This window comes from Tursiops truncatus, chromosome 20 (assembly GCF_011762595.2).
Source record: "Tursiops truncatus isolate mTurTru1 chromosome 20, mTurTru1.mat.Y, whole genome shotgun sequence".
Classification (NCBI taxonomy): domain Eukaryota; kingdom Metazoa; phylum Chordata; class Mammalia; order Artiodactyla; family Delphinidae; genus Tursiops; species Tursiops truncatus.
This window is the reverse complement of record NC_047053.1, coordinates 29237133-29259207: the sequence shown is the minus strand read 5'-3', so window position 1 is coordinate 29259207 and position 22075 is coordinate 29237133. Positions and strand designations below refer to the sequence as shown.

General features: G+C 47.2%; 1 protein-coding gene across 3 annotated transcripts in view; it reads right to left on the bottom strand.

Moving 5' to 3' along the window:
- Positions 1–525: 525 nt before the first annotated feature.
- YPEL2 (yippee like 2) overlaps positions 526–22075 on the bottom strand; it is a 90684-nt gene continuing 69134 nt past the window's right edge. For 2 of the 3 annotated variants that reach the window (XM_073797848.1, XM_073797847.1), the window contains 2 exons: positions 21126–21257; positions 527–5126 (listed from right to left, as the gene is read on the bottom strand). In XM_073797848.1, the coding sequence (XP_073653949.1) occupies positions 21138–21257 (120 nt within the window). In that variant the 3' untranslated portion in view covers positions 527–5126; positions 21126–21137. Of the gene's footprint in view, positions 5127–9644; positions 9683–21125; positions 21258–22075 lie in introns of all 3 variants that reach the window. The other variant, XR_012328662.1, reaches the window with a different exon arrangement.

Below are 22075 nucleotides of genomic sequence, written 5' to 3'. Positions count from 1 at the left end.
AAGACCACTGCAAAGGTGATAACAGTACTTTTCAATGGAATTAGGGGGAAGGCTAAAATCTCTTTGAATATTAGTATGCTAGTTGTACTCTTTTTTATTGAAGTATAGTTGATTTACAATATTATATTAGTTTCAGGTGTACAACATAGTGATTCAACAGTTTTTATAGATTATACTCCATTTAAAATTATTACAAAATAGGGAATTCCCTCGTGGTCCAATGGTTAGGACTCCACTGAGGGCTCAGGTTCAATCCCTGATCAGGGAACTAAGATCCCACAAGCCACAGTGTGTGGCCAAAAAAAACTGTTACAAAATAATGGCTTTGTTTCCCTGTGCTGTACAGTATATCCTTGTTCCTTATTTATTTTATGCAGAATAGTTTGTTAGTTGTACTCTTCTTATTGCCCCTTTGCCCTAAAATAAGTCTTTAAAATTGCAGTGGCTCCAAATTTGAGGTCTCTGGGCATCTAGCTATTACTAGCAGTTTCCAAACTTGTATGTCTATGTATGTTTCTGTAGATTTTTACATACATACTGCCTGCTTTATGCAAAGTACTTCGCCAGGGGTTTTGGGGACTATCAAGCTCCTAATGTCAAAAGCTTTGCCCTTCAGTGGTCTGGTCTGTGCCATTTAATTCCATGGCCTCAGCACCTGCCTAAACCTTAGTCCATCTCTAGGCTCAACTCTAGACAGATGTTTCTAACAGATGGGCTTGCCTATCTGAATATCACGTGGGCATCTTAAAGGCAGCATGTCTTTATCTTTCCTCCCAAACGTGTTCTTCTTGTATTACCTACTGTAGTTAATGGAACCTTCATTTCCTCAGCTGCCCTGGCTACTGATTCTTAACCTTTTTTTAAAAAATTTTATTTATTTATTTTTTATACAGCAGGTTTAACTTCTTTTTTAAAATTAATTAATTAATTTATTTATATTTGGCTGCATTGGTTCTTCATTGTTGCGTGTGGGCTTTCTCTAGTTGCAGAGATGGGGGTGCTACTCTTCGTTGTGGTGCACAGGCTTCTCATTGTGGTGGCTTCTCTTGTTGCAGAGCACGGGCTCTAGGTGCACAGGCTTCAGTAGTTGTGGCCCGCAGGCTCAGTAGTTGTGGCTCGCAGGCTCTAGAGCACAGGCTTAGTAATTGTGGCACACAGGCTTAGTTACTCCGTGGCATGTGGGATCTCCCCGGACCAGGGCTCGAACCCAGTCCCCTGTGTTGGCAGGCAGATTCTTAACCACTGCGCCACCAGGGAAGTCCAGGTTTAACTTCTTAAGTCATCTTTAACTTCTTCCTTTCCCACATTAACTCCCATCAATCATCAAGTCTTATTGTTTGAGTTAGTCTCTCAGTTCTTCCTTGAACCCATTCTGTTCCCTCTTTTCAACTATCAAGACCTTATCACTTCTCACCTCCCTGTTGATTTACCTGCTGAAATATTTCCCTGTTGATTTCTTTGCCTCCAGTTCCTCCCCACAATAACCCTTCCTTCAGACCGCTGCCAGATTGTCTTTCTAAAGCCCAAACCTAATATTATCCTTCCTTTACTTAAAGTCTTTCAACAAATCCCTTTGATCTGTAAAATAAAGTCCAAAGCCCATAGCGAGATCTATGCATGAAGCTCTGGCGACTTACCTCTTACCCCACCTACCTTTTCAACCTCCTCTTCTGACACTCTCCCTACATACCTCAAGATCCCTCCATACCAAACTATTTCCCATTTCCTCACACACCATGCTGGCTCCTCCTTCAGGGACTTTCCAGATAATCTGGAATTTCAGCCTAGAAAACTCCTGTTATCTTCAAGATCAAATGTAACCTCCTTTGTAAAGACTTCACCTCCAAGCACTCAGTGCATGCTTCTGTTATGGTACCTCTCATGTTATAGTTATTTTTTTATATGCCTCCTCCCCTCCTGGACTGAGTCCCTGGAACGTAGGGACCACATCTCACTCTGTTTTGTATACTGGCCTTTGACACTGTACTTGGTGCATAGCAAGCCTGCCTTAAATGTTCAATGAGAGGCTGACCGAATAACTGAATGAATAAATAACTGACTGTGATACGAGTCAGAATAAGAACGATAAGAAAGGTGCAAATAAACTGTTGCCGTTGGGCGTTCAAAGGACTGAGACTGTAATTGATTGCAATCTTTCAATGTAACCCTATATATTTGTTTATGTCTTAAAACAAGATTCACTTAAATCCAGCCATGGCCCACTCCTTCTCCAACTTTCGCCCCCAAATGAAACTAGTTTTACATTCTGTCACTTAGCTGGAGCACTCTTCCTACCCTGCATGTTTGATGTCATTTCTGTCTGTTTTCAGCTCATTTGGGTTATATATCGTTTCACACAGACCTTTTGAACTTAGTACACTGAAGTCCTGTGGCTCCTATGGTGCTAATCTACTCCCGTGTGGTTAATGTTTAACCCCTAAACCGCTGGCTGAATGTCCATAAATCTGAGAGAATAACAAGCAGAGGCCAGCAGATAGCTTGGGTTTATTTAGTGACCGGTGCTGTGTGGCTGTCACCTCAGTCCTCTCAGGCACCTTATCCTCCTTTCCATAAAGAAAAAGGGGACCACAAAGCAGGACAGTCCAACTGGCGGGCAGTTCCTAAGGGGCCAAATCAAGGAGCAAAGTCTATTAACCTCCATGACTTAAGGGGCCCGTTGTTAATGGGGCCCTGCACAGAATTCAGAATCCAGATCTCTGATTCCTAGGCCTGTGCTTGACTCACCAGGTAATAACGGGATATCTGTGTTTTCTGCAAGCTGAATTGTTCCCTCCGAGCAGAATCATTTTATGTATTTTCTTTTCCTTCTACAATATTATGGACAGTTATTGCCTGCTGCTCCTTCTCTCTTCCTAATAGGTCCCCCAATTTTTCTTCCTTCCTTCCTTCTTTTTTTTTTTTTTTTTTTTTTTTCCTTTTCTTTTTCTTTTTACACCCACGGGAAGGGAGGACACGAAGCCTGGAGCACCGGCTTCCCTGGTGGCACAGTGGTTAAGAATCTGCCTGTCAATGCAGGAGACACGGGTTCGAGCCCTGGTCCTGGAAGATCCCCCATGCTACGGAGCAACTAAGCTGGTGCACAACTACTGAAGCCCACGCGCCTAGAGCCCGTGCTCCCAACAAGAGAAGCCACCGCAATGAGAAGGCTGTGCACCGCAACGAAGAGTAGCAACCAGAGAAAAGCCCGCGTGCAGCAACGAAGACTCAAAAGCATCCAAAAATAAAACATAAATAAAATTTTAAAAAGGCTGGAGCACTCCCTGGGGCCATACCCTCCCACGCTGCCTCGAGGAAGGCCGTTGGGCCCATCCCATTCCTAAGCAGGCCCTCCCACCCCTCCGGCGGCCCCAGGGGCTCCTGAGACCCCCCTCCGAGAGCCCCCCACAGCCCAGCCTGAGCCCCACCACCGCGCTCACTACGACGGCGGGGGGCGCTCTGCTCGCAGCCGCCTGGACGCCCGCTGTCTCACCGTGCCCGCAGCTCTTCGCCCCCTGTGCCCGGCCGCACTGAGGGTAGGGTCCACGAATTTCTGAGTCACGTGGGATGGGCTCCACTGGGTTTAAGCCCATCAGTGCATCCCATCACACTGAGCCAGGTCGTTACTTTAAGGATGGTCTGTGACCTAGAATGGTCTCGTCAGAATGGACCTCAGAGGTGTGCAGGGGATGCTGGGACTTGAGCTCTTCTTAGGCCAAGTGGTAAATGACGTACCCTATTTCCGCTGCAGCCGTAGTGGAAAGGTTGAAGCCGCCAGGAGAGGGGAGGGCTTCCATCATGCGGCCGCGACAGAACGCATCCCGCCCAGGGGAAGCAGAGCCAAGCAATGGAGCCCTGTTGTTTGATTCCTGGATCCCCGGTGAGCCAATAAATTTTCTTTATTGCCTAAGCTTGTTTGAAGTTGTTTTATTTCACTTGGAACGTTAAATTTCTAATTGATACACCCTAGTTACATTATAAACGGTGTGACAACAGAGAGGGTCCATCTTGATCACCCTTGGCACGTAGTAGACATTCAATAAACAAATCTTGAATGGACACATTTCAGCTGGAAGGAACACCCTATAAACTCCCCTTTACCCATTTGACAGCTAAGGAACTTGGTGATCTGTAGGAAAGTAGTGATGTGGATCTAGACACCAGGATCTCAACCCAACACAAGGCTTTTTCTAACCACCAGGAAGTCTCCCAGTAAATGTTGGGGGCTTCGAGGAGGCCCCAAGATAGCAATCACCCCCTTTTCTCCGCAAGTTTTTGAACTAAATCAGAGGTAAGATAACAGTAAGCTAGATGAGGACCCCAAATGCCCTTTATAACTGATAAACCTGACATTTAGAGAATGTGGCTTATATTGTCAGGTACATGAGCTTCCCAATACTCAAACTCAGCATTAGACAGACCTGGCCACTCAGTGACACGCAGCTGGGCCAAAAGGGGCCACCCCTTCCCACCCTGCAGGAGCAGTGTGGGCTCCCAAGAGGAAAGGAAGAGGAGATGCTAAGGAGGCACAGATTCTCCTCCGAAACTCCACAGTCCTATTAAACCACTCCTCCTTCCCAGGGAAGAATGAGAGGGTGGAGAGCAGTCGGGAGTGTTATGCTAACTGGGCTTCTTTCACCAGGAAGAAAACTAGCAAGAGTGGAAAGACGGCCTCTCTCTAGCACAAGTCAAGCGTGGTTTGGTCAGGTCAGTTGATTCTGCTTTCTTTTCAATCAAAATGGGTTCTTTTTCAAAGTGATGAAATATGTTTGCTGTCTAAAATATCATTCTCCATGGAATTACCTCACACACCACAGTAATATCAAGCTCCCAAAGGAGTTAAAGATCTTCATTTAAAATCATGCAAAGTTCAAAGGAGGAACCAAGAATTCATGATAAAAGTACACAATCGAGGGCACTCGATGGCAATCATCCTTGTGCTCGCACACCATGCCCATCAAAGGCATTTGAAGAGCACTGAAATCTCACACACTTCCCACGCCGACTGTCAGTTTCTTTCTCGCTGATCTCAGAGCCACACGGTGCCTATTAGTCACCAGAGAGCAGAGCCAAAGTTTAACTCCTTGGTGGCGTAGGGGAAACGGCACTTCAAATTGGATTCCAGGAATCTAGGGAAATATTAGACAGGAAGTCTGTTACAGTGTTCCCAACTTGCCCAATGTCAAGGCTGGAACTGGAAGCATTTTTCGAAACAAATGGTCAGTTTAGCAATATGACTGCACATGCTTTTCATTTTCTTCACCAGGGCACTTCTTCCTGCTCCAGGTTTTTTTGTTTTTTAAGGTAAACATTTACTATTACAGCTTCAAGAGGCATTCCAAAAAACCCATTGTTTGTCAATTTGAAGTTTGGTGGACAAAACAATTACCACATCAACTGGACAACAATAATCCCCCCAATTAGCCAATAATACATGTAAAATTCAGCGGGTTTTACTGCAAGCAGTGGTGTTGGCTGTTTAATGTGACTGAGCACAGTTAGGGCCAGGATGCCCTGAACCCAGCATGGATCTCTTCTGGTCAGACTGCTAAGACAAAGCTTTGATCTCATCCTGAGAAGCTCTCTGGCAGACTTCTTGCTGGAGGTCAGGAAGCAGGTTTCATTGGCCGGTCCCCGGAGAGAACCCAAGCTAACAGTGGAAACCTAGATTGAAACAATATGTTCCCATCCTCTCTTCTCCAAGGCAAAGCTGTTTTCTCATCTATTACCTGCCCCTATTTTTACAATGAGAAGCTCTCCAATGTCCCTTTAGCTATGATAATTGGCAATGAGTTTTGCAATTAACAGCAGCCCAGAATCAATTTCAAGGAGTCACACAGAAACCATTTCCAAAAAAGCACATTTGGGGATTACTCACTGCTTGCCTTTCCTCAATCCTTTTCCTACCCCACACATCATCTGCTGGAAAAACCTGAAACTTGAACCATGTGCCTAAACGCCCAGTTCTGAGTGTGTGGTAGATCTTTGAGAAATTCTCTGATTGATATGTATGTACCTAAGGAAAGGAATGGGCAGTTCCATAAGGAGTTGCTGTGTAATTCATAACAAAGAGCTGACTCATAACTCCTTTCTAATTTCAGACCAAAGCCCTCAGGGAAAGATTTGGGTAAAAAACTTGGCCTCAGAGAAAAGCCACTGAAGTTTATTTGTTCCCCCGAAGGAAAGCAATAGAGAATTGCCAACTGCGATGGGCACAGCTCAGTCTTTGCTGGTTTATCTTGCCCATCAGCCACACCAAGGAGGGCCCTCTGTGAAGCTGAACTTCCCACCCACCTCACCCAAGCCACGTGGAGACATAACCCAAGGCTTTGGTGAGTTTCTGAGCTTCTGCTCACACGTGGCACGGAGGGAGCCAGCGCTCTCACCAATACCCTCTAAATGACACTTCCATCACTGAAGACTGCGGGGCCTCCAATCACTTGAGAACCAGGAGGCGGATATTTATAGAGACATTCTGTCATCTGGGCAGCCTTGAGTGGATTTTTTTTTTTCTATCTTTCTTCAGCTCCTGATCTGGTGGGTTTGGGGCAAGGAAGCCTCCAAGGGCAGCAACCTCGGAGGAAGTGCTTGCTAATGCAAGAGAGGTGGGGCAAGGGGGCAGTCAGGGGGAGCTCAGGCTCCTGGAACCCTCAGCAGCTCAGGCCGAGACTTCCCCTCCTGATTCCACATCGAGCTTCCTTAAATCAGCCTCAGCGGAGCAGCTATCACGGGGCCTGGTGTTTACAGCCGAGCCCGAGACAACAGAGCCATGGAGATGCCGCCCCTGTTTCTACACTGACCCAGTGGTCAAGGAATCATCCCCTGGGCCCCAGGACAACCTCTGTTGCTTCCTCTCTGCAAAACACCAGAATGCCTTTGCCTCGAAGAGGTCGACTCTGTTGTCAGCTGTGGGAAAAAACAGCCAGAGTTGCTATTTACACCCTGAACTGCAAGCTGGGTAAAAATAGCACTAGCAGCTTTTGGTCCAGCTTCAAACCCCGCTGCAGAAAGAGATTATTTCTGGAAGAGAAGATTTTCCTCCCCACCCACAGATCTGAAAATGGTCACCTCCCTGGGGGAGAAGAGGAGAGACAACCCCACGCAAAGGTGAAATATACCCACTTCTCCACGTCCCCTGCCCAGGACGTGCACCAAGAGCCAGACTAGAAACGCCCTCCCCTTCAGGCCCCAGCACAGACGCGCAGGTGACCTAGTTCAAGGTGCAGTGGGAATTAATTAACTTTGACTCCAGTGAGAGGAGGCTGCTCTCTGAACCTAGATGCTGCCATCATCCTGTTGACTGTTGTTGCTGGTAGGCTACCTGTTTGCCTTTCCAAAAAAGGAAGAAAAAAAGAATTGACCAAAAGAGTACATAAGACCCCAAAACAAGAGCCTAGATGATCTACTGCCTGAGGGCTTGGAAACTACCAAGCTTGGTCTGGTCCCACCTCAGTATTTAGGGTGCCCTGACTGCTGGGGGCTGAAACTCTTTCCTCATGTAAGTGCTAGAGTTTAGGACCTGGAGTTTGGGATCCCGGAATTTCTTTCAAGTTCAGGAAGTGGCCCATATGACAATCAGTGGAAGGAAAGTCACTTCTTTCTTTTCTGTGAAGAAGTATTTTATAGATACATATAACTGTGTAGATTATGACACCTTTGTAACTCTAAAGAGATATACACACATGGATAGTTCCTAGGATACGTGAAAAACAGCAGAGAAAAATACCAGATCAATGCTGTCATTCAATTGTCCTATAATCTGAGAGTGCCCAGGCCACCCAGAGCTGAGCCCAATAGGTACTTAAGAAATATATTTAGGAAGGAAGGGGAAAAAGTCTCCCACATCCTATCTGCATTCTTCAGAGATCCAGGAACCAAAATGAATCTTCTACTTTGAGGAAACATACCTCAACTAACCAACTAACCAACTAAAAGAAAGGTGAGAAGATTGTAACATATCACTCCCCCACTTCTCAGCACCTCCCAGCAACACACATACAGACCTTTCCCACCTTGACCTCAGCATGAGTACTGGAGTAGCAACAGAGGGGAGACAGCTGGGTCAAGGTAGAAGGAGCAGAAAAGGTAGGGATGTGCTTTGGGCACAAAGGCAGGAAGCCTGGCTTTTCTTCTGGCCTCAGACAGACCTAGTTTTTAGTACTATCTTTGTCACCTACTGTGTGACCAAGTCACTTTACCCTTCTGAATCTCACTTTTTTCCCCTTAGAAGAGGGGTAATAATACCCCCGTGTGGGGGCTGGTGCAGACTAAATGTAGCAACATATGCAGAACATGTGTTCTTTCAGAGCCTGGCACAGAGTAAGGGATACGCTGAACCCAGCATCCAGGAGCACTTCTATTTTTCCTGTGGCATGCCATAGCCAGATTTTGGAATCTATCCTGCTTCCAGCTGCCAGAGGAGGGCAAGTCTACCAAATGGCTAAAGTCTTAACTCCCTGAAGAAAGCATCACATCAACAGAAATTACTGAAAACTTTCTCCCACATTGTCAGGCCCTTCTGCGCCATGCCCTTCATTCTCCCCTCGCACCTTTCTGTAACGCCCACTTTCCCAAGCCTTATCAAGAAGCCAGAAATAGAATCTCCTGCTCTGACGTCTCTGTCAATGGGAAGGTCTGGCCAGCCAAGGGCTGGGTCAGCACTGGCTTCTCAGTTGAGGGAGACCACAGAAATGTAGCCCCAGCACCTTTCCAAGACGCACCGACCGATGACATCGTGAGGGAAGGGTTGCAGCTCTGCTGAGTCGTAGCTATTTATTTGTTCTCAGGGCTCTGAGACTCCCCAAGGACCTGGGAAAGACAGCTGTATATCCCTTTGATCAGGACTGCTTCAGGTTTCTATTTCCAAAGTTGAGAAATCCAGACAGTGCTGACTCTGGCCCAGGAACGAAAAGAGCTCAGGTCTCTCTCTCTCGCTGACCTCTGGCCAAGGATTGTAGGTCAAGGTGGCCAGGCTCGCCCCTCCTGTCTAAGTCAGCTTCCTCCTGAGTCAGCTTTCTTCACCTCCCTATTAATAGCCACTGCTTTGGCTGGCTCCTCTCACAGTATGATCACAGTTTAATAATACATCTCAGATAAGGAAGCAGCAAACTTCCTGGAGCTGGGCTGCCGAGGGCTGGGAGAGCTCAGGCTCCATCCCAGACGGCAGAGGCAGAGGCTTGTCTCCTGCAGAAGGATAGAGGTCCAGGTGACTAAGTCACTGGTCTCCGAGACAAGACACTGCTTTGGGGTTTCTGTCTTGCTGAGATGCCTCTGGTTTAGGGCAGGAGACGATAATACAGGCTAACTTTCATTTTATTGGAGCTTTTATCCCCACAGATATTCCTGGACTGAAAAAGTGTGGTTCTTATCCAATGATGCAGATCCTTCAGCTACCTTGGATGGAAGTTTGGGCCAAGTTAACATTAGTCCCTACAGAAGTCACCTTTTCTCTGACACTACAGTAGCAAGGTGGCCTACTTAGAGAGGCTCGGGTTGTCTGGACAGGACAGGGTGCCGAGAGCCGACTGAACCCCAGCAAAAGAAAAATGCCCCCCTCCTCCCCCTCCTCTGTCACTTTCCAGTAAAAGCAAACAGCTAAACAATCTTTAGTGTTAGATTCATACTGATGAGTAATGTATTTGGGTTACCCTGTAATTTGTTCCAGCATTCTTGTTCTTCATGGGTCCTGGATGGGAAGAACACACAAATTTAGGAGCCGAGCAACCTGAGTACAAATTATGACTCAGTCTCTCAGCTGAGGGGCTTAGTAAATTTATTTTATTTTTCTGAACCTCCATCTTCTCATGTATATAAAAGAAATAATAATCTAGCCTGAAATGGTTTTACACCAGTGAAGTGAGACAACGTTGGAAAATATGCCGAGTACAGTGCCTGGAATATAGTAGGTGATCAATAAACAGTCTTAACTTTATTTCCAGAAAATAAAATGTGGGGCTTCCCTGGTGGCACAGTGGTTGGGAATCCACCTGCCAATGCGGGGCACATGGGTTCAAGCCCTGGTCCGGGAAGATCCCACATGCCGCGGAGCAACTAAGCCCGTGCGCCACAACTACTGAGCCCGCATGCCACAACTACTGAAGCCCACGCGCCTAGAGACTGTGCTCCGCAACGAGAGGCCACTGCAATGAGAAGCCCGCACACCGCAACGAAGAGTAGCCCCTGCTTGCCACAACTAGAGAAAAGCCCGTGCACAGCAACGAAGACCCAATGCAGCCAAAAATAAATAAATAAAATAAAATAATTTTTTAAAATTAAAAGAAAATAAAATGTGAGGGCAAATCAAGGTCATCTAAGCCCCTCACACTAGTGGGAAAAAAAATGACCATCATCTCTAAATGTGCAGACCCACGATGGGAACATCTCTGATGTGAAAGCCCAGAAGAACAAGCAGAACTCTGTTTCCCTTCCTTAGATTCCTACCATCTAGAAGTCCCAAAGAGAGGCCCAATCTGGACTGTGATGCATCTCGCTGAGGCCATAGTGAGGAGTCTCCTGGCTCCATTTATCTTCTCTCGTGACATTTATCGGAGGTCTCACAGTTGATAAACAAAGGATGGCACTGGGAAGAATGGGTAGGCACAGTGTAGGGTCTGTATGCTCAGCTACATTTCAAGGTCCCCCTTAAAAGAACCAGGTCAATCAGACGTCATGGGTGAACCCTGCTCTCAGGAAGGCCAAAGGGGAAACAAAACATCATGCCTGCCCCGTTTTTCAACCTGCTGAGAAATAATCTGACCCTCAAACACCTGCTTATAAGATGGCAAATAACGGTCCCCTTAACCCGGTACCAGCTGGCTTCCCTCAGCTACTACTTGTAGTCTAGGAGGGTGACAGACTTTGTTCTTGCAACAGCTCGCTTCCTTCTCGCTTGCCAACAGCCGGCATATATCTGATAGGAGCTGGCGGGAGCTCCTGGCAGCACAACGTGGGGCAAGCCCCAGCATGACCTGCCCCCCGCTGGGCACTGAGTGGGGGCTGGTGTGGGGAGGAGAGACCAGGGCTGAGCTGACTTAGGCTCGTTTCCATAAAAGCAGTCCCCAGGGCTTCCCTGGTGGCGCAGTGGTTGAGAGTCCGCCTGCCGATGCAGGGGACGCGGGTTCGTGCCCCAGTCTGGGAGGATCCCACGTGCCGCGGAGCGGCTGGGCCCGTGAGCCATGGCGGCTGGGCCTGCGCGTCCGGAGCCTGTGCTGCGCAACGGGAGAGGCCACAACAGTGAGAGGCCCGCGTACCACAAAGAAAAAAAGCAGCGCCCAATGCCCTGCACCTCAGTCGGCAAAGGGGTAGGACTTCCTCAGACACCTCTTGGGGAGTGGTCCTGACTTCCCCTTTGGACCTATCCTTGGTATTAACCTAACATGATTTTCCTCATACGCAGACGTTGAGGGGAATGAACACACTGTGATTTATTTCCATGCCACAGAGACCACCCGTCTGAGGATCAGCCACCCAGACACCATTCATTCCTTCGCTCATGCAACAAATAGTTGTTGAACATTTCCCTCACACCAGCCCCGTTCTGGTTCTGAACACACACTGGTGAATTAAAAAAATGATGGTCTTTGCCCTAGGGGGAGAATTAGACACAGAATGTGAAAATTAGTAAGTATGTAATTCCAGTTGTGAGAAATGGTGGTAAGAGAAGTGCTCGGGTGCAGTAATAGAGAATGATAGTGGGGGGAGTTCCCTGGTCGTCCAGTGGTTAGGACTCCAGGCTTTCACTGCCGAGGGCCCAGGTTCAATCCCTGGTCAGGGAACTAAGATCCCACAAGCTGCTCAGCTCAGCAAAAAAAAAAAAGAGAGAGAGAATGATGGTGGGGGTGAGGGGTGTCTTATTTAGAGGGGAAGGTCAAGGGAGGCCACTCTGAGGAGGTGACATTTAAAAACTTGGTGGGATTTCGGTGGCAATTGTCTATGGAGGTCCCCCCTCACTGCTCAGCTAATTCCCTTCTCTCCCAATGAAAGACTATAAGAACAAAAGGGTACCTCAGCCAGGGATGCAGTGAAGAACGTCCTGGGAGAAGGAAGGGGACTACAAAAGAAGTAGATACTGTGGGCATATCTACTTCTCTTCTCTCTCCTGCACCCCAGCTCCCATTTGTCCTCTGTCCAGGGCCTTCCTGGCACACGTTTCCCTACAAACCCTTCCTTGTTCCTCTCACCTGACAGGTTCTCATTACGGTGAGGACATTGCCCACCACTGGCACAGCCCAGAGGAGCCCATCATGGGCTCACTGTCTTTGAAAACAGTTTTCTCCAAGGTCCCCACAGGCCTGTCCTTGAATCTCCAGAAGCCAAATAGCTCTGACCTGCAACAGATAAAACCCATCATTCCTGCAGGGCCAGCAGGCTAATCAGAGTCTTCTTTCTCCAACTCTTTATCTCAGGATTGTTTTCCTAAATTAGTATCAGCTAGGTTGACATCAGTGCCATCTACTGCCTACATTAAGGAGTTGGCCCTCTAGACCAGCGGTCCCCAACCTTTCTGGCACCAGGGACCGGTTTCGTAGAAGACGATTTTTTCACGGACGGAGGGGGGGCAATGGTTCAGGCAGTAATGCGAGCGATGGGGAGCGATGGGGAGCAGTGGGGAGTGATGGGGAGTGGTGGGGAGCAATGGGGAGTGGTGGGGAGCGATGGGGAGCGGTGGGGAGCGGTGGGGAGTGGTGGGGAGCGATGGGGAGCGGTGGGGAGCGGTGGGGAGCGGTGGGGAGTGGTGGGGAGCGGCAGGTGAATCTTTGCTTGCTGGCATGCCACTCACCTCCTGCTGTGCGGCCTTGTTCCTAACAGGCTACAGACCCTTACTGGTCTGTGGCCCGGGGGTTGGGGACCCCTGCTCTAGACTGTTGGGGAACCAGCCCAGATATCAGAGCCAGACAGACGTGGATTTGAATCCCAGCTCCCCACTATTTTTTTTTAATGTATATATATTTTTTATATTTATTTTGTCTGCCCCAGATCTTAGTTGCAGCACACGGGATATTCCTTGCAACATGTGGGATCTTTTAGTTGCAGCATGTGGACTCTTAGTTGCAGCATGTGGGCTTCTTAGTTGCAGCATGCATGCGGGATCCAGTTCCCTGACCAGGGATCGAACCCAGGCCCCCTGCCTTGGGAGCACGGAGTCTTACCCACTGGACCAGGGAAGCCCCCCAGCTCCCCACTCTAACCAGCTCTGTGACCTTGGGCAAGTCGGGGGTCTTCTCTGGGCCTCAGGTTCCTTACATGCAAGACGAGGAGGGAGAAATTGCTTACTCTGCAGACTGGATGTAAGAATTAGCCAAGAGGGAGGCAAGGTGGATGAAACATAGTAGTGCACTACAAATGGGAGCCTTTGTTATGATATCAGCTATAAAATAACCTCAGTAGAGTTCTGGCAGTGCCTCTTTTAGGAAGGTGATCCATGGCTCTTTCAAGAATGGTGGCCAGGTCTCCATTTCACCAACCATTTGGCCACAGCAGCTCTTTAATATGAGTATTGCTAAGAACCAGGTGAAAGGAGGACACTTCAGGACACAGTAAAAGGCATGGATCCCAGAATCTCGGATTGGAAGGAATCCTAAGAAAATTCTAGTCCAAGTTCTTGCTATCAGGCAGGACTGAATTTCAGTTTGAGACAGATGGAAGTCTTTTCCAGTACATGGTTGAGCAGGCATCACCACGCTGCCCCAGCCATACTGTTCTTGTGATCACACAGACTTTACTATTCACTCAGTCCTTCAATCATTAATTCAGAAAATATCTATGGAGCAGTTACTATGTGCCGAGTACTATTCAAGGCACATGGATACGGAGGCAAGAAGACAAAGTCCTGTCCCTCATGGAGACCAGTTATATGTAGAGATTTTTAAAAGAGGGAGGGAGAAAGAGGAAGGAAGGAAGGGAGGAAGGAGGGGCGAGAGGGAGAAAGAGACAGAAAAAAAGAGAAGTGATATCAAGAAAATAAAACAAGGTAAGAGGATAGAGTGATGGGGGTGGGGGTAATGAGGTGCAGTGGTCAGAGATGCCCCTTTGAGGAGATGCCATCTGAGCAGAGGCCTGGTGGGTGAGGAGGAGGCAGGCATAGGAGGATGGGAAGAGCTTCATGCTTCAAGGCACAGAATGACTGTCCAGGTGGCTGTGGTAGTGTGACCGCAGGTATGAGAGCAAGTAGGGCCTTGAAGGTTGAATTTTATTCTAACTGCAGGGTTTTAAGCAGAGGACCGGCAACATCTGATTTATGCTTTGATTTTTTTTTTTTTTTGGCTGTGTTGGGTCTTCGTTGCTGTGCACGGGCTTTCTCTAGCTGCGGCGAGCGTGGGCTACTCTTCCTCGCGGTGCGCGGGCTTCTCGTTGCTGTGGCTTCTCATTTTGTGGAGCACAGGCTCTAGGTGCGCGGGCTTCAGTAGTGGCACATGGGCTCAGTAGTTGTGGCTTGCAGGCTCTAGAGCACAGGCTTAGTAGTTTTGGCACACAGGCTTAGTCGCTCCGCGACACGTGGGATCTTCCCGGACCAGGGCCCGAACCCGTGTCCCTTGCATTTGCAGGCAGATTCTTAAGCACTGCACCACCAGGGAAGTCCCTGATTTAAGCTTTGAAAAGATCCCTGTGGCTATTCTTGGAAATGTGCTATAAGGTGCATGAATGAAAGTAAGGAGACCAGTTAAGGAGGTCGTTGCCATGAGTCCAGGCAAGAGGAGATGGTAAAAACTGGCCAGATTTGAAATATCTTTTGAGGGTACAGCTAACAGGACTTAGCTATGGGTTAGATATGGGGGCTGGGTGTGCGGGGAGGGGGAAGGGGGGGTTGATAGGAACCAAAGATGACTCCTAGATTTTGAACCTAATAAACTGGGAGAATAGTAGTACTGTTTAATGAGATGGGTTTGTTTGGGAGAAATGACTAATTCCATGTCTTTCTCCTCTTCTGGACTATACATTCCATGAAGGCCGGGCCCCTAACTCTCTTGTTCACTGCTGTGTGCTCAGTGACTGGCACAACGTCTGGTTTGCAGAATAATAAAGGCAAACATATACCAATGACTGAGCGTGTAGTCCATGCCCCGTGCTGTGCTTCATGCTTAATAGTCATTCTCATTGAATTCTCACAAGACAAATGCAAGGAGATACTTGTTTGTATCCTCATTTTACAAACAAGGAGTTGGGTTCAGAGAGGTCACATGACAGCCTCAAGGTCTTGTAAGTACTAAGTGGTAAAGTTTAATAGTGGTGTTTCTGGCTCCAAACTCTAGGCTCTTCACCAGTGTACCACACAGTCAAAGGGGCTGGGTGGGTATATGGAAGGGTGGGTGGGTGGGTGGATGGATCCAAGGATGGATGAATAGATGGATGGCTAGAAGGCAACACCACATGCTGAAAATCATTTATACCATAGTGTCTCTCTGAAAGTAAAAGAGATTCAAACTGGAAGGAGTAGATTCAGATCTACTCCTGAAAGGAAAAAATAGAAGAGCCAAGCATAAATTCCCACTAACGTTGCTCCCAGGAATTCAGAGGAGATAGAATTCACCTGGGGGGGGAGGGGCGTGCAGGGGAGACAGAAAGTTCTAGAAAGCTTTGTTAAATTTTTTTTTAAACTTAGATATTTGAAGAAATTATCTTTTCAGGGAGCATTTCCTAGTAGCTAGTACTTTTTTCAGTGACCTGGGGTTACTTTAAGAGCATTAGGATCACATGAAATATTTTTGATATTTGAAAAATATCTTCTGAGAACAAAGGCAGAAAATCTTGCTATGAGTCAGGCAGCCCAGAACCTGGAGCTACTCAGGAGTGTCACTTATTACTTCCGTGGCTCAACAAGTACATCAAATCTTAGTTGTGGCCCATTAGGAACAGTTTCACAATGTTTTTTCAGTAGGTGCTCTATTAGATTACAACCTTCTCAGGGAGAGTAGCCTGCACCTAGTTGACGTTGACAGTGACCCAGGTCAGGAACCCGGGACCCAGCCTAGATTCCTCCCCTTCTCATACTAAAATGATGTATACAGAAAATTTGTTGAGCACTTACTGTGCCAGACACTGTTCTCGACGCATGGATCTCATCTGATGTTAGCCACAACCCTTTGCTGTAAGTACTATTGTGTCCTCATGTTACAGATGAGAAGACCGAGGCAGGTGGGTTTAAGTATTAATACCTTGGCCAAGTCACAAGTGTATGCAACCAGTGCAGTCTGGAGCCACATGCAGTTAACCATTACATTACCTCATGGTGAAGCAGTCCTCAACTCCAGGGATTCTGTCTCCTTAATCATACTCCCGTTGTCCCCTCCTCCCCGTCCCCAGGGGCACTGCCCCAGGTTAGGCATTTTATCTTTTCTGTTCTTCGAAATTGCCCCATCGTCCTAAATTATCTCCCTGCCCCCATGTCTCCTTCCATAACTGACCAAGTTGGAATTTGATACCCATCCTTTTTTTTTTTTTTTGGCCGCACCATTTGACTTACTGGATCTTAGTTCCCCAACCAGGCATTGAACCTGGGCCCACAGTAGTGAAAGCGCAGAGTCCTAACCACTAGAGCACCAGGGAATTCCCTTGATACCCATCTGACTATGTCATGCTTCTGCTCAAAATCCTTTAATGGCTTCTTGTTGCCTGTGAGTTAAAGGCCCTTGTAAGGCCCTTCAAAGACCCGGTCCTGACCTCCTTGTGCAGCCTCATCCTCCGCTCCTGCTGTTTCCCTTGAACCCTGTGTTCCAGGCACACCAAACACCTGCTCTCAGGTATGAATACTATGCTTCCTTTTCCCCTCTGTGCAGTACCCCACCCCATATGCACAAGCACCTGTACACACATGTGTGCAGGCACACACACAAATACACACTTTGTCTATTGGGTGATTTCTCTTTATTCTTTGAGACTCAGCTGCTTTTCCTCACTCTCACAATCAGATGTAGGCGCCTCTTCCTTCCCTTTGGCATTGTGCCTTCATAGCTCTGATAAAATACATCATTTTTTACTGTAATTGTCTCTCTACAAACTCTTTCTCTAAGATTGTCAGGTCCATGAGGGAGGGAACCATAGTTATCTTGTTACTATTGTATGCGCAGCATCTGTATATGTTCACAAATCTTTTTTAAATGAATAAATGAATGACTTGTTGAAATGAATTGATTTTCGAAGTAGAATTCAAAATCTGGGAAATTTTGGTCTTCACATTTTCCTGTTGTTAGACTTATCTACCTGTGGATTTTTGCTGCAATGGGGCTCCAGTTGAGATAGAATTTAGTGGTTGTTAAGAATGAAGACTCACATCACCTGGTTTTAACTTTTTTTTTTTTTTTTTTTTTTTTCTGCGGTACGCGGGCCTCTCACTGTTGTGGCATCTCCCGTTGCGGAGCACAGGCTCCGGACGCGCAGGCGCAGTGGCCATGGCTCACGGGCCCAGCCACTCCGCGGCATGTGGCATCTTCCCGGACCAGGGCACAAACCCGTGTCCCCTGCATCGGCAGGCGGACTCTCAATCACTGCGCCACCAGGGAAGCCCTGGTTTTAACATCTTTAAAAAATATTTATTTATTTATTTGTTTTGGCTGCACTGGGTCTTAGTTGTAGCATGCCTGCAGGATCTAGTTCCCCGACCAGGGATTGAACCCGGGCTCCCTGCATTAGGAGCACAGAGCCTTACCCACTGGGCCACCAGGAAAGTCCCTCACATTACCTGCTTTTAACTTGGCTCTACCATCTGCTCTGGGCCCTTAGGTAAAAGTCACTCTCTCACTAAGCCTCAGTAAAACTGAGTTAATAATATCAATAGGACCTATCATAGGGCTAATGAGAGGGCTAATAAAAAAATAAAGAACAGGTGGACTTCCCTGGTGGTGCAGTGGTTGAGAATCTGCCTGCCAATGCAGGGGACACGGGTTCGAGCCCTGGTCTGGGAGGATCCTACATGCCGCGGAGCAACTAGGCCCGTGAGCCACAACTACTGAGTCTGCGCATCTGGAGCCTGTGCTCCACAACAAGAGACGTCGCAATAGTGAGAGGCTCGTGCACCGCAATGAAGAGTGGCTCCTGCTTGCCGCAACTAGAGAAAGCCCTCGTACAGAAACGAAGACCCAACACAGCCATAAATTAATTAATTAATTAAAAAAAAAAAAAAGAACATGGGAATTCCCTGTCGGTCCAGTGGTTAGGACTCAGCACTCTCACTGCCTGGGCCCCAGGTTCGATCCCTAGTCGGGGAAGTAAAATCCCATAAGCCGTGTGGCGTGGCCAAAAAAAAAAAGACCATGTGGAGCGTCTGGTGGCTGGCACAGAGCAAGTGCTCAATACATATGAGCTATTATTAGTAGCTATCTTCCTGACAGCATCGCCTGACCCCATTGTGTCACCATCACTTTTTGAACCAAATGTCTAGAGTCTGGTTCTCAAACATGAACGCTCCGTTTCCGCATGCTCTCCATTTGCCAAAGTATTGGGTCACCCTGGATACAGGGCCTTGGGGAGTATGGTTGCAGATGACGGCTGAAGCCAGGAGTAGCCTTCTGCTTGTAAGTCATGATTTATTACCTAGAAACCAAAAATAAGCCTTGCCAACCAGTCAGCAGATTACCTGAATTCTTCAAAATTCCCACCCCTCTGCCCCCTTGCTGTCCCTTGCATTTGGTAAAAGAGAGGTGATAGGTGTAAGCAGCTTTGGATACAAGCAGCAATTTCTCCTTGGATGAAAGGAAGTGGGACATAGACTGTCAGGGTAGGATGTGGGGTGTTTTGTTCCTTTTGCTGGCTGCACAGAGGTGCAACCATGGATAAACAAAGCCCCTGGTGTGTGTCCCAAATACAGCTGGAAGAAATGCCTTCCTTTCAATTTTCATGCATAAGGAGGGGGTTGTAGTCTCTATTTCAGACCTGAGTTTTCTGGATCTCGATGCAAACAGCCTCTTTCAGAGGCCATAATAGTCTCGATGGAGCCTGGAACTAAATGACCGAGATATAACTTGCAAGATTATCCTGAAAATGTGTGTGCCAATGAAGTGAATGAGGAGTGACAAGAAAAAAAAAAGATGAGTCCTCAGAAGAATTCAAAGACTCTTCATGTCAAATCACTTTCTAAAGAACTAAAAAATAACATAATTTTGGGTCAAGGGTGAGGTCTTCCTTTGCATGTGTATCTTTTATAATCATTTTCCATGTGGCTATTTTAGCAATGCCATTGTCCCACCCATCTTTCTGTGAGAGCTGGCATTTCTGGTTTAAAGGAGACTAAGGTGGAAAACAGGGGTTAACAAAAAGTGGTGGGTTTTATAATCTATGCTGAGAGCAGAAGTGAATTTTTCCCAATGGATTAATCAGAAAATTTGGCCAAAGGTATGTGTCCTACCTAGATGGGTAACAAAAAGGAACCATCCTGGAAAGGTTGAGACCCCATACCTCAGTCCCTCTTCCCAACACCTGCTCCTCACATCTTCATTTTTTCATTCTTATCTTTGTGTTTTCTTACGAAGCAAAATATATTTTTGCTTATTATGTAAATTTCCTCTTAAATTTCCTCTTGGCTTTATTTGGTCAGATAGGATTTTCTGCACATTTATCCCAAAGGAGAAACGTGTCAGTAGAAATCAGAAAGAAAAAAAAAAAGGAGTATCCACATCTATCAGAATGACTAAACTGAAAAATAAACAGACAGGCAATTCTGAGTACTGACACAGATGTGGAGCAACCAGACCTCTCACGCACTGCTGGCGGGAATGCGAAACGGCACAGCCCCTTTGGAAAAAGTTTGATGGTTTCTTCTAAATTTAAACATCCACTTGCCATGTGACCTAACAATCTTACAGCTAAGCATTTACCCAAGAAAAGTGAAAATATATACAAAATACATAACAAAACCTGTCCACAGATGTTAATAGCAGCTTTTTCATAACAGCCAGAAACTGGACACAATACAAATGTTCATCAACTGGTGAAAATACTGTGGTATATCCATAGAATGAAATACTATTAAGCAATTAAAAGGAATGACTTACAGATACATGCAATAGCGTGGATGAACCTCTCAAGTATTATGTTAAAGCGTTAGGAAAGAAGCCAGATTCAGAAGGCTGCTTATTACATGGCCTTCTGGAAAAGGCAGAACTATAGGAACAGAAAACAGATCAGCGGTTGTCAGGGGCTGGGGATGGGAGAAGTGGGTTCATTAGAAGAGGGACATGAAGGAACTTTTTGAGGTGAAGGAAATATTCTCTATCTTGATTGTGGTGATGATTAGTTACATGACCGTACACATTTGTCAAAACTCATAGAACTGTATACCTAACAAAGTAAATTTTGCTGTCTGTAAATTACATCTGATTTGAAAAAATATTTGTATTTCTCTAGCTTTTGAGTTTCGAGTTTCAAAATCCTAGGTCATCAAGGGTAAGAAAAAAGGACTTTAGGCAAGAACAAGGTATGTGGGAGAAAACACCATAAATGAAAGCAAGATTTCCTCACTTCTGTCCTTCACTTGAAAGGGATTCCCTAGACCCTGAGAGATAGGGAAGAGAGAGGAAGAGGAAATGATTAGCGGGGCCTGGAGATGTAGAGGCTGAACTTAATGGGACCCGCAAGAAGGATTAGAGTCCCTGTTCACCAGCTTCCCAGCCTATGACTGAGTGATAGGGAACCTCAACTTGTTGGCATCCAGGCCATACTGGTGAGGACTTTCCTCGGGCAGTAGACTGCTCATCACCCTCTGACCAGACAGCTGAAATAACTCATGTTTGTTCCCCCAAGACTGCCCAGCTCTCTGTCCGGCCTACCCCAGGTGGAGAAATCCTCCTGCCTTGCTATTACATGAGTGACTGCCCGCCACCCCACGCTCCCCACCACTTGTAGTTGGTTAGACTGAATGAAACCATTTAAGAACCTTCACTCCCACCAGGAGATGTAAAACATGCCCACTTTAGGGCTTCCCTGGTAGCGCAGTGGTTGAGAGTCCGCCTGCCGATGCAGGGGACGCGGGTTCGTGCCCCGGTCCGGAAGGATCCCACATGCCGCGGAGAAGCTAGGCCTGTGAGCCATGGCCACTGAGCCTGCACATCCAGAGCCTGTGCTCCGCAACGGGAGAGGCCACAACAGTGAGAGGCCCGCGTACCGCAAAACAAACAAACAAACATGCTCACTTTAGTTACCTTTCCTGTCTTCTAAACTTTTCTCAGGAATTCCCTGGCGGTCCAGTGGTTAGGACTCCATGCTTTCACTGCCGAGGGCCTGGGTTCAATTCCTGATCTGGGAACAAAGATCCTGCAAGCTGTGCGGCGCGGCTGAAAATAAATAAATAAATAAAAAGTAAACTCTCATTTACCTTATTGTTTCCAGTGGAAGGAAGGTAAAAGGTGAAGCAATCTTTCCTTTCCTCCACGTACGTTCAATAAATATCATGTTTCCTTTTGGGTTGGGATTGAAAGGAATAATACTTTTGTTGGCTGGCTGACCATCCCTTACATCCACACAATATTTTTTTTTGGCCACGCGGCTTGCGGGACCTCAGTTCCCCCATCAGGTATTGAACCTGGGCCATGGCTGTGAAAGGCCGGAATCCTAACCACTAGGCCACCAGGGAACTCCCCACGATTATTTGTTCATTAAACATTCACTGCTCGGCTATAAAGAGTCTGGGTCCCTGCCCAGGAAGGAGTCCTAAGGAAGGAGATAGACAATAAACTTGGTAAGGGCCATCGAAGAGGCCTGAGTCAAGTGCTAAAAGCACCCAGTGGGAGACAGGCAGCAAGGGGCTGCTGTGAAGCCTTTCTAGAACTATACTTTCTAGCCCAAGCCAGTAACTGCTGTGGTAACTCTGAGCTTTTCTTTACTGGGCAACCTCTCTTTCCCTTGTTACACAAGCACGCGCTGAAGAGATTGATGAAACTCCCTGAGGGCAGGGACCTAGTCTAGTTATCCCTAGCACAATGCCTGGCTCAAAAAGACTTGCTGGGGGGCTTCCCTGGTGGCGCAGTGGTTGAGAATCTGCCTGCTAATGCAGGGGGACACGGGTTCGAGCCCTGGTCTGGGAGGATCCCACATGCCGCGGAGCAACTAGGCCCGTGAGTCACAACTACTGAGCCTGCGCATCTGGAGCCTG